Consider the following 12,064-nt stretch of genomic DNA (forward strand, 5'->3'; position numbering starts at 1 on the left):
TTTGCTATGCCACCTACGTCCCGCCTTAGGACTGCAGAACATGTTTTCCCAGCTGTCAGGAGTGCTGCCCACATACAACTTTCAGCTGGCAGCCCTCTCTGGGAATTGCCCTTGGCTGACTAGAGTGTTTTGTTTAAGGACACTCCTCCTTTTTGGGGTCATCCTGCATCCAATGACTGAATCATGCCATAGTATAAAGTCCTGCTCCCTTTGATCCTATTCTAAACGCCTGTTGCAGCTCCAGAGCTCTCTGTGGGTGTGGCTGTTGCTTTCACTGTGGCTGCATCAACAGCCCAACTGCTCCCTCTGCCCAGCAGTGCTTCCTTCCTCTCTTACAGGTGTTAGTCCCAAGAGAACTTGCCAATCAACCTCTTATACACAAAGCTCCCTCTAAATCTACTACCCAGGAATCCAACCTAGACCAATAGCTCTGTTTTCTCCAAGGTCAATCTAAGATATTTCCTTTAGCTTTCATAAGTGAGAACAGATGGAATAGTCTTTCTCTGAAATCATTTTCTTTTGAATTCCTGTGGCTTCATAATCTATAGCCATCTATTCACAGAATCCTACTAAGAATCTACAGAAGATAGAGTCTTAGGAGGTTCATTTGGGCAAGGGTTTCAGTTTAGGAAAATGATGAAAGAGAATACATTTCCTGTACAACATTCAGCAGGCTTATTGTTCAGGTAAAACTTAGTGAGTTGATCATTTTATTTTCAAAATAGGAAGGCTAAATTGTGTGTCTATTTCTGCATCTGAATAATGCACAATAGGATTTATATAAATTAGGCAGGGCATCTGTAAGATTGATTACGTTTTCTCAGCAAATTGTTAAACTAAATTCTCCATGCTGTAGCACTGCATCTTTCATCATCTCCTCTTATTCTCACCCTCCTCCCTGGCAAAATTGATGAGAGAGCATCTTCAGCAGCTGACCAGAGACCTCCCTATGTGATTTTTGCCACAGCATAAGCATTTTGCTAAAATGAAGGGAGAAAAAGGGGAAACATCTGCATTCTTTAAAATAAATAGATTCCAAAGACATGAGCGTTATGTTCATTCTCAATGTAATGAGATCCTGTTCACCAGTCTGTTATTAGGGGATTAGGGCCAAGCTGTCTGTTTTCCTCTAGTGCAGCTCTGATGGTGCTGGGATTGAAAAGAACCAGAAACTGCTGCTGTCCACTGAGTGTTTGTGTCAGGGGATCATGATTGTAAGCTGTCTTTGGATCAACTGGTTTTAAATGCCAGGAGTGTGCACTGTTGCCGTGATTGGGTCCTTTCAGCTCCTTAGGGTCCAATCTTTTTCTATATAGGTAATACATAATTACTCTGGGAAATAACATAAACAGGAACAATAAATATAGATTTATTGAGAGCATGGGCTTTGTAGCCAGACAAACTTGGGTTCTGGTCCTAGGCCTGCCACTTACATGTGACCTTGGCAAAGTTTTCTTCTATTACTTCTTCTTCTTCTATTCTTCCTTCCAGTTGGCCATTAAAATACTAATATGTGTAATGCCAAAAAATTGAAACAGTACAAAAGAGCATAAAATGGAAATGAAGTCTCTCTTCCATCCCAATTTCTCTCTTTATTTCTCTATTGTCAACCACAGTAGTTTCTTGTGTATCTTTCAAGAAATTTTCTATGCCTATAAACATGTATAATATATCCTACATGCACTTACTTCTTTTCACATTACCTAATAATGTAACTAACAGCATATTTCATATTAGCACATATAGACCTACCTTATTCTTTTCAGTGGCTGCACTATATTCCATTGAGTGAATGAACCATGATTAAATAAGTGTTTCATGGTATATCTATCTAATTCCTCTTGATGGACATTTTTGTGGCTTCTAATCAATTTCTGTTACAAATAATGCTGCAGTAAATATCCTGGTACATTCATATTTGAGTACCTGTAGGATCAGTTTTCAAAGTGTGTGGTTATTTAAACTTTTGATATATACTGCAAAATAAGGCAAAGATCGCAATTTCTATGAACCTCAGTGTCCTATTCTATAAAATGGGAGTCAAAACAATACCTATCTCTAGGACTGTTGTGAGGATTAAATGAGATAAGATACATGGATAGTGTTGCCAGATGTAGCAAATTAAAATATAAGACTCTATTTAAATTTGGATTTCAGGTAAACAATAATAATGTTTTTGTATAAATGTGTCCCAAATATTGCATGGAATATATACTAAAAATAATTTGTTGTTTATCTGAAATTCAAATTTGATGAGGTGTTATTTATTTTATTTGGCACCCTATACATGAAGGGATCAGTACAGTCCCTGGAATGCAGTAAGCACTAAATAAACGTTGGATGCTATAATTCTTTTTAGGCATTCAGGCAAATGCTATCATTCGATAAATGTTTTTGGAAATAATGATTCTATACTCCTTATTTATCATTCATTCACTACATACTTATTGAGTACCTGCTGTGAACTAGGCATTATTCTAAGTCCTCAGGATGAAGTGGTGAACAAAACAAAGTTTATGAGCAAGGGAATACTTTTGAATGTTATAGGGCCGACATATGCTTGAGATTAAAGAAGAAACCAAGCTCAGCGTAAGTGGATTGATTGGTTAATTAGGGGAGGTCAATTATATTAACCTTTATTATCTTCTGTCTCTAGTACCCCAATACTTCTGTAGCTTGTGAGGAAATCCCCTTTTCAGGAATCCATGTTGCTGGTGGGAAATCAGGAGCATTAGAACATGGAAAGGATGACCTTGATGAACCCATTGAAAATCCCCTCTTGTTTCTTAAGCTTTAGCAATGCACTTGTAATATTGCTTCCAAAAGTGTTGCTTAAGGTCAACACTTGATTTTCAGCTTCTGAAAGCAATGGTCTAGTGACATGGAGCATGGTAGATGCTACCTCACTCTCAGACTTTCATTTTCTCAAGGAGATTTTCAGCAAAGTCTAGCAGCTCTTACCTTGCTATGCCTCATCAGAAGACCAGTTTATCAAAAATTATTAGTTGCAGTTGCTATCTCTTACCTCCTTTTCTTGGAACTCAGAGTTCTGAGAGTACATATATAATGGCATATTTTTTAAAAAATTGCTTCAAATAATTCTAGTTGCTGTTCTGTGGCAGTTAAACTCCATATGTTTTATGGTACCTTTGGAATTTAAATTTTATGAATTTTTTACTTGGATTTTGGCTTATTTAGCAATTAGCTTGTGAGTTTGCTAAGGTAAAGGCTATCTCATTATGCCATATGTATTTTTAAAAAAACTGATTCTAAGACGCATTAACTAGATTATGTCAGAGTTTTATACTCTGAAATAATTATATGATGCTGAAAATTGAGCCACATTTTAAAATCTTGCAACTTCTCCTTTCTTTGCAGAATATTCATATACTGCAATTCATCTACAGGAGCTTTTACCTTTTGACAACGGCAAAAGCAAAGTTTGAAGGTGCTGAGTCTGTGGAGCCAGTATCACCTTCACAGCCCAAAAGGCCATCCTATATCCCTCTAGAAGAGCTGTGGTGCAAGATTGCTTTAAACACGAACCCTGAGAACAGCTGCATCACACATGTAGAGCCAGGGAGTGTCTGCTTTCATGTTTCAAGTTGGTGACAAAACCCAATCACCATACAAGCTAAAATTTTAGAAGTCTAGAAATATTCTGAAGATGAGTTTTAAAGCAAATAATTTTGTCTGCCCCTCCAGTCCTGCTGGGACATTTTTTATGTATTGTTATCAGTGGTGGTGGTTGTAGGTAGGAAAAGAAAAATGGTTGGATTCAAAATACAGATTATTTAAATTCATTTACAAGTCTTTATCAGTTTATGCTTATTCCGTAAGTTTGGGTACTTCTGTTGTTATGACCCTTAGTGCTCATTAAATGTATCTCTGAGTTCCCAGTTAAGTGTAGTTATATATATCAATATTTAATAAGACAGAATAGGGAATAACATAAAAACTCCTCTGATTGTATTGTACATACTGATTGTTCTACAGGGATATATTCAAGTCAGAGGTTAAGCAAGGCATCTCACACAGCCTGTGGCTTACCAATATCTCCAGGCTCTTTTTCTGTAAACTCTAGTTACATTTGTAGAGTGTTACTTTCTCCTCTTTAAAATAATCTATTTTGTACTTCTTTTTCTTACTCTTTGTTCAGTTTCTGATAACTTTGTCAAGTCATAAGACAATTTCCTATCATGATCTTACTTTGTGTGGGCTGTGCTTTCTTCTTGTTAGGGTGCTGTCCACAAATCTGAAAAGTGTGTCCAATTGTCCGTTGTACAGGTTGTTGATGAAGTAGTTTGGATTGTGCTAGGCTTAGCATCAACATCCAGGATTACTGCCTACTGTTTCTTGTATAATCCTTCCTAGAGCTTGTACTATACAAGTTGGAAGAATAAGAGTTTGGAAATAAAATGCAATATCATCTCAACTTCTTCCTGAGGCAGGTGCACTTTCTTTTTTTTTTTTTGAGACGGAGTCTCACTCTGTTGCCCAGGCTGGAGTGCAGTGGCCGGATCTCAGCTCACTGCAAGCTCCACCTCCCGGGTTCACGCCATTCTCCTGCCTCAGCCTCCCGAGTAGCTGGGACTACAGGCGCCCGCCACCTCGCCCGGCTAGTTTTGTATTTTTTAGTAGAGACGGGGTTTCACCGTGTTAGCCAGGATGGTCTCGATCTCCTGACCTCATGATCCGCCCGTCTTGGCCTCCCAAAGTGCTGGGATTACAGGCTTAAGCCACCACGCCTGGCAAGGTGCACTTTCAATAGAGACTTCAAGGCAATTTGGTAGCAGTGCAGTTTCCAAAAATGACACAATAGCCTTCTCCGTCCATTCATGCCTATTTTTTCTGAGATAGTGTTTGCTGAGAAGTGTCACTAAGGTACCAGAGGAGGTGTCTCTAGGAGAAATTAACCAGCACGTAATTCATACCTGTAAAGATAAATGAGATTTAGAAGGCTTCCTAGGTTCTTCTATTGTTGTCAAACTAGATAAAGTTCAGAAAAGTGTAGCATTGGAAAAATGATTGAATTCTGGCTAGAGATGAAAATACTGCAATTGAAAAATTTCCAGAACAACATGTACTTGGATCTGTATTAAAGAAAAATTCTTTGAATGTTTAAGCCAAATGATCCAGCAGAGTTGATAGTGTGAGGCATATTTCACAGTTGAATAAATATTTAAAACTATTTTCCAGGCTATAAAACAAGTAAATTAGGTTAATTTTTTTTAAAAGTACAATGAAATTAACCTGTCCACCTCAACTTGTTGGGCAAACCTGCTCTACTCATCCCAGCCTTTTCTCTTAGAAGGGAATCTCTGAGAAAGAAATGTGATGAAAACTTCCAAGTTAGAAAACAAAGCTGGTTTACATTTCAGGGAATTTCAGAAGGAATGATTAGCATCATGGTATACTGACCCAGGTGATCTGTATCCAGAGGGCCTGTCTGCTTTTGGGCAGTCCTGACTAAGTTGTCACCAGGGGCCAGATTCAATGGACACAACAGCTTTTCATAATAAACCCCTTTGAACTGGGTGGAGGGTGGGCTTGGGGCTCCATCGTATACATGAGCTGCACAGAAAGCAGTGCAGTAGGTTGACTGTGTTGTTCTCTATTCTGAGCTGCTGTTCTGTTAGGATACCAAGCCTGTCCTTCAGCCTCAGTGCTGGTTTGTAGGTGGTCCTTCTCATTCAGTCTTCCAAGGCTTCTTTTATCATGCTTTGTTGTTCTTGTCCTTTCCAGGCTTTAACATATTTTTCCTGTTGCATTTTAGCTGTTGCTCTACCTTGCCACTGTCTCCTTCACTTTCTTGCCTCCAGTTAAATAGACTTCTGAGGCAATGGCAATGATGTTTCTGTATTAATAAAGAGTTTGAAAAGAATGTCGACGACTAAAATTTATTGAGATTTCATGGCGCTGCATAAAGCTGGCACCATGCGGGTGGTGGAAAGCGTGCTCAGCCGAGTTTAGCATGTTGAGTTTAGCCCAGGAGTACCAATAACTCACTGGGTGTCTTTGGGCAACCACTTAACCTCTCTGGGCCTTTGTTCTCATGTTAATGTAAGGCCATTTTGAATTTAACATACTAGGAAAGTCTCGTCTGCTTCCTCTATTATATGATGCTACGTTGTGAATACATTCCCTTGGTTGTACTTCTGAGTCTTCATTCTTGAAAAAAATTAATTTTGTTTTTGTTTTAGACTACAGAATGAAAAATGGATGAATGTCAAAGTGGGAGACATCATTAAATTAGAAAATAACCAATTTGTTGCTGTGAGTATTCAATATTGTTTAAAGAATTTATCGCAGATTAAAGTAGCCTATGTATGGAAGTATTTACATTTGTAAATTTAGTAAATCCTTACTAATCCGCAATAATTATCTTCAGTATGTATTAGTAAAAAGTCTCAATTATAAAATATTTTAAAAGACATTGATTTATTAGTTTCAATAACATGACAACTCACATAAGGTTGAGTGAGTATCACCTTGTCTATTTCCCTAGGGATCTTTTAAATTAATAGGAACAAAAGATTTTAAATTAGAAAGCCAATATTTGATGTACATAAGAGTTTTAAAGTGCTCCTGAGTACTTTAAAAGTCTGTTCTCACATATTTTGTGATTAGTACTGTTAATATCCTGATCAGTATTGTTAATTTACAGTATATTTGAAAAAATCATAAGCTAGAGAAAGAGAAAAGATGTGTTTCTTCCTTAAAAATTAGAAAATGTGTATTGATTGTGCTGAATTAGTAACATGTTAATTAATGAGATTTTACTTTATCAAATATACTATAATTTATATACTCAAGTGGCCTATGTTGTAATTTCCTTAATAAAATTCAAGGGATTAGTCTAATCACTAAAATATATGCAACTAACTATAGTTCAAATTAAATTTAAGGTAATAAAAGTTATTGAGATCAGAGATTAAAAGTTCAAGTTATTGTATTGTTTATGTCAAATATATATTAGATTACATATGAAATTTTTTGTGTTGAGTGCTATTTTGTGTATCAACTTGAAACATTTTACCACAGGGAAAAAAATATGGCCCCAAGAGTTATTTACAAGACAACTCAGTTAAGACTCCTAAACATTCACTTTCAGAAGCAGTCTTCTTTCATTAATGCACCATCTGTATATACTGAGTTCTCCAGAACAGCCCACACTAAGGAGACTACTCAGTAGACTGGCCATTCACAAAAGGGTTCACACTTTAAGTAGAGAAGTGCTTATTTCTCTGGTAACCACAGTGCTTTGGAAAATAGCTGGGAACCAAAAATAAACAAAAAGGTGTCAGCACCCAAAACAGAGGTCTCAAAGTCCACTCTGGGTTAAGCTTCTCATAAGTAGAATGGTTTGCCAGGTTCTCACTCGCAATCTATTTACTTTTATTTAAGCTGCAATTTAAATTTGCTTATCCGTCTTGTTTTTCAGCTCATTAAAGATCAGAAATAATACCCTGAAAGGTGGTGTCTGTTAGAACATACTGTGTGTGTGGAATCAAGGCAGATCCAGTGTAAGGGCACTAGATGGGGAACTGGGTGAGAACTGAGGTTTTGCTCCATTCCTTCAGTGACAGCAAAGACATTATCTTCTTTGTCTTTGGTTTGTCCATGTGTCAAATAAGAAGCTAGACCACTACAGGATCTCAAAACTCCCTTCCATGCTGTGATTCTCTGTCTAAGTTGACACCGGACTATATGATTCTTGCAGGCAAAGCACATATTGATTTGCCTGTTCTCCAACACTTGGTACCATGTTCCATCATCAGGGGCATTAGGTAAATGTTGGCTGAATAAATAAGTATTGATCTTTGTAAGAAAGAAGACAGGAAAAAAAAGAAAAGTGTATATAAATTCACAAAAATTCAGATGTTCTGGATCAATGGGATACCAGTAAACAGTATCTGCCCTAATTAAAGATTGTGTATATTCAGGATTCTTTGTCTAAGAAGAAAGGGCTCCAGGCAACTCATTCAAGTTCTACTCTCAATTAAAATGATTACAGTGAAAGAGTTTTGGTGCTTCTAAGTGGATAACCTTAACTTATAAAAAAGGGACATGTGGAATTCTAAGATGTGTGCATTCAAATGTTTTTGGCAACAACTTTAGCTAGTGTCATAATAGAGAGGAATTAGCATAAACCTATATATGCCACACACTTAACTATCATTTTATTTGGAACTGAATATTTCAGGAGCAATGCTAGGTATGTTTTTTACTTCAGGTATTCAGTGAAAACAATGAGTCCTAGGAGCCCCATGAATGTGCTCTAACAAGGGGGAACATCAGACTGGACTCAGTCTGCTCATTTCTCACATTTTTAGGAGTGGGTCCAGAAAAGCAGCAGTCAAATCTATGTCTCAAAGCTTTTAACTCTGTGGTGCCTCATGGCCAGCATATCTAGGCTCCAATCAGCACTCTAGCCTTTATATTTGAATTTGTATTTTCCTTGGACTTTGTTTTTAATTTAGTTATATTTTCTAGATTATGGTATGTCTGCTTACTTGCTATTGCAAAAGCATCAATGAAATGAAATACAGAAGGCAAGCACAAGTGCAATGGAAGAGCAGAATATTGAATTTTAATTAATTTAGATTTAAATAGCTACGTGTGATTTGTGGCTACTGTATTAGACACACAGATGTGGCCTTTTATGGTGGTTCCCATAATGGGGTGAGAACGCTTATTTTCCACTCTTCCTCCTGTTTTCATTTGGAGGGACGGCACCAAAATAACACTTTAAGTGTCTTTCATCCACTTGCTCACTCCTCTCTCCTAGGAGTGACTTCTCGAATTGGTGAGTTTGGGAGCTGGGAGTGGCACACATGACCTAGGTAATGCTTCCTTAATTCTTACTCTTTTTGAGCTGCACCTGTGTGCAGAGAGTCCGTTCTGCTCTGCTCTTCCATGCCATCAGTGTTATAGAAACAAATCCCTGTGGTGGGGGTAGTGGGAGGGCCAGGGAAACTTAGAGATTCCAGCATCTGTGGCTCGATAAGTTTGTCTAATGGGGTGAAGCCCATTTGGGCCACAGACCTAAAGCCTGGTCTTTATCAATAATAACAGCTTTATCAAAAAAAGATGATATTTTAATCTCCATTGTTCTCTGACTCCTACAAATGTAGTTCTGTTGGCCTAATCTTTGGATAACTAAGGATGGGAGTCCTTCAAAACCACCTCACAGCACCTCTTGATTAGATAATTTTGTTCCAAGTTTTCCCATGACTACCTACTCAGCACCTACAAAACCATTTTCAAGGGCAAGAAAATTTTTTTTAGGTGAACCACTGGAATCACTTGGGAGTATTAATATATCTCCCTGCACTCTGGTATCAGCTGGCAGGGGCTTCAGAGAGCTTATATTTGGGGGGCAAAACTTATGGGACCCTGAGAGAGACCCACTTAGGAGTTATACTGAGGTGGATTTTGGGGGAAACCAGGTCGTGAAGGTCATGAAAACAATACTAGCATTTATTGACCATGCATCACATGCCAGAAAATATTAACAAGCACTTTCTGTGATTAACTCATTTAATCCTCACATTAGCCCAGTAAGGGCAGGTTATGTAGTATCCTTATTGCTCTCACTTTACAGATGAGAAAACAGAGGCACAGTGCCATCAAATAGCTTGCTAGTGGGACATTCAGGAGTTAAGTCTATGTAATCTAGCTCAAGTGCCCCCACTTCTAACCACTACCATTTGCTGTTTCTGACTCCATTGGAAAAGTCATCCTCATTGACTTGAGTCTGGGCTACCAGCGTTAGGGGCTCTGGGCTTGGATGCTGGAAGCCAAGTGATCAGAAAATATGTTGTGCCCAATGCAGATGCATAACTTCTGGCTGTTCAAACTTAGAATTTGCAACCTGATTTATGTCAGTTCATCAGTAAACTTTTAAGCAAGGAAAAAAACCTCACCAGAGATTGCCAATTAGCTGGCATATTCAGAAGTTACTTACCTTTATTTTTTTTTTTTTTTATTTTTTTTTTACCATGTAGGATATTAACATTCCTGCCTATCATACAGCTTTGTTTGCTATACAGTATGGTGATAATGATATCTATTTTCTAGAGATTCAAGAGATTTTGTGGTCTTCTGCTTTTGCAGTTCTCTAGTTTTTTGGGCCTTATATCCTAGGCCAGGGAAAATTCAGAGTATAATTCAGAATTACTCCTCACAAGGTGGTGTATTGCTGAGCATTAGAAGTAAATCGCCAATAGTTTATTGGTTAGAAAGACATACTGCAGATTCCCTGATAACCACGCGAAACTGCGACCAATGGGAGCAGGTCGTACCTACCTTCTCCTTCACAATATGACAGCACGTGACTTCATTGTGTGTTTCACTTTTCTCTAGTGGTTTGCGGTGATAAATCCTTTACTGGGCATAATGAGGGTATATTTGAACATTTACCAGATTGAGTTGTTTTGACTAATGTGTTGTTGTGAAGTCCTTTTCCTATTTTTCCCTAGATCGCGCCCTTTTTCATAGAATTGCGTGTTTTGTTGATACCAAAGGCATTACTTATATAAACCTCAATTTGCTAATGGCCAATTGACGCTGTTTTTACTCGCCGCGACTCTTTTGGATAACTGATAGGGCTGTTGGAAAGGAATTATTGTGACTGTATAACTCTCTAGGTGCTGACTGGGTGGGCTTTGATCCTTCTCATATGAACTCACTCGGAGTTGGATCTCTAGTATCTATTCTGTTTTAACAGCCCTCTTCTTGAAGACGAGCACTTAATAGGAGGTGTAGGCTTTTTTGTTGTTTTTTTTTTTCTTTTTTTTTTTTTTGCTGGTCTGCCCTCATTGCTCTTTTAAGTTTTACAGCTTCAAGTCAGTTACTTGTTGTTCTAACCTATTTGCTGTAAATAAACCATCGCTATCTTTCCATCTCTTTCTGTGTGTGTGTCTCTCTCTCTGATATATATCTAATTGTCATATTTATATGACAGTAGAAAGTGGGGGTAAAATATTCAGGCAAGGATATTTTTTGACCAGAGGAACAGCCTGCCTGTTAATAAATTTTATGATGTCCATTATTATTCTCACACTTCCTTCTCTTCTTTATCACCATCTTTTTCTTATTCTTCTTAAATCACTGTAATTAGAAAAACAATGATATATCTAGTACATATTAGTAACCAATATGCATTTATTGGACCTGAAATTTAAATTTGAAATACAAATGTTACCTATTACCATACAAACTTCATTTTTAGGATCTCATTCTCATTTTTTGACTCAATACATGAGCTATTTTGTTTTAATTTTATTTTGGATTATATAAAAGATAATGTTGTAGATGATAGAGAAGATAAATAACTCTATGTGTGAGAATGGCCTAAAAAATAAAAGGAGATCCAAAAGTGTTCAACTTAATTCTACAAATTTATCTTTCCATCAGGTCACGGAACCACAATCCAAATATTCTTTCACCAGAGTGGTTTTGATTTTTGAACGCCAACAAAGCAAAACAAAACATAAAACAAAGCGAAATACTTCCTGTTTTTCATAGTTGTGTTCCAGTGATTTAGTAGCCCACCAGAGGAAAAGAACATACATTTTGGGATCAGAAGTTCCGAATTCTAGTTCCAGCTCTGTAATTTAAGCTATGCGTGTCCATGAGGATTGCGTTAAGTCTCTTGGGCCCTTGGGTTCCTCAATGATTTTGGAAGGGCCATGGGCTTTACATGAGTTAATTTAGTTCTTCTGGTGGGTGTGGTAGAGTCTATTCCTCCTTCACTCCTGGGCCAGATATGACCTCCCCAGTTCCTCATCCATACAATGGGAAGAGTACTACTCACAGGGTTAAGAGAGTAAAATGACACAATTATGAGAGAGGGTTTTATAAATCCTTAAATAATTGTATAGCTTTAAGGTGTTATCGTTGCTTTACATTTTACTTTATTCTTTAACTCAACAAACATTAATTATGCCTAATAAACCTATGAGGACAATGCCTTTGGCTCTGAGGACCCAAATATGTTCAGTGCATTCTTTTCAGGTTCCCTCTGATGGGAATATTTGTTTTCTTTTTTTTTTTTTTT

General features: G+C 37.4%; 1 protein-coding gene across 1 annotated transcript in view; it reads left to right on the plus strand.

Moving 5' to 3' along the window:
• LOC108523656 (probable phospholipid-transporting ATPase IM) overlaps positions 1–12,064 on the plus strand; it is a 261,994-nt gene that overhangs the window by 88,459 nt on the left and 161,471 nt on the right. Inside the window, 1 exon segment of the mRNA XM_017864379.1 lies at positions 6,204–6,276. Within this exon segment, the coding sequence (XP_017719868.1) occupies positions 6,204–6,276 (73 nt within the window).

Source organism: Rhinopithecus bieti, unplaced genomic scaffold (genome assembly GCF_001698545.2).
Source record: "Rhinopithecus bieti isolate Rb0 unplaced genomic scaffold, ASM169854v2 scaffold_76035, whole genome shotgun sequence".
NCBI lineage: Eukaryota > Metazoa > Chordata > Mammalia > Primates > Cercopithecidae > Rhinopithecus > Rhinopithecus bieti.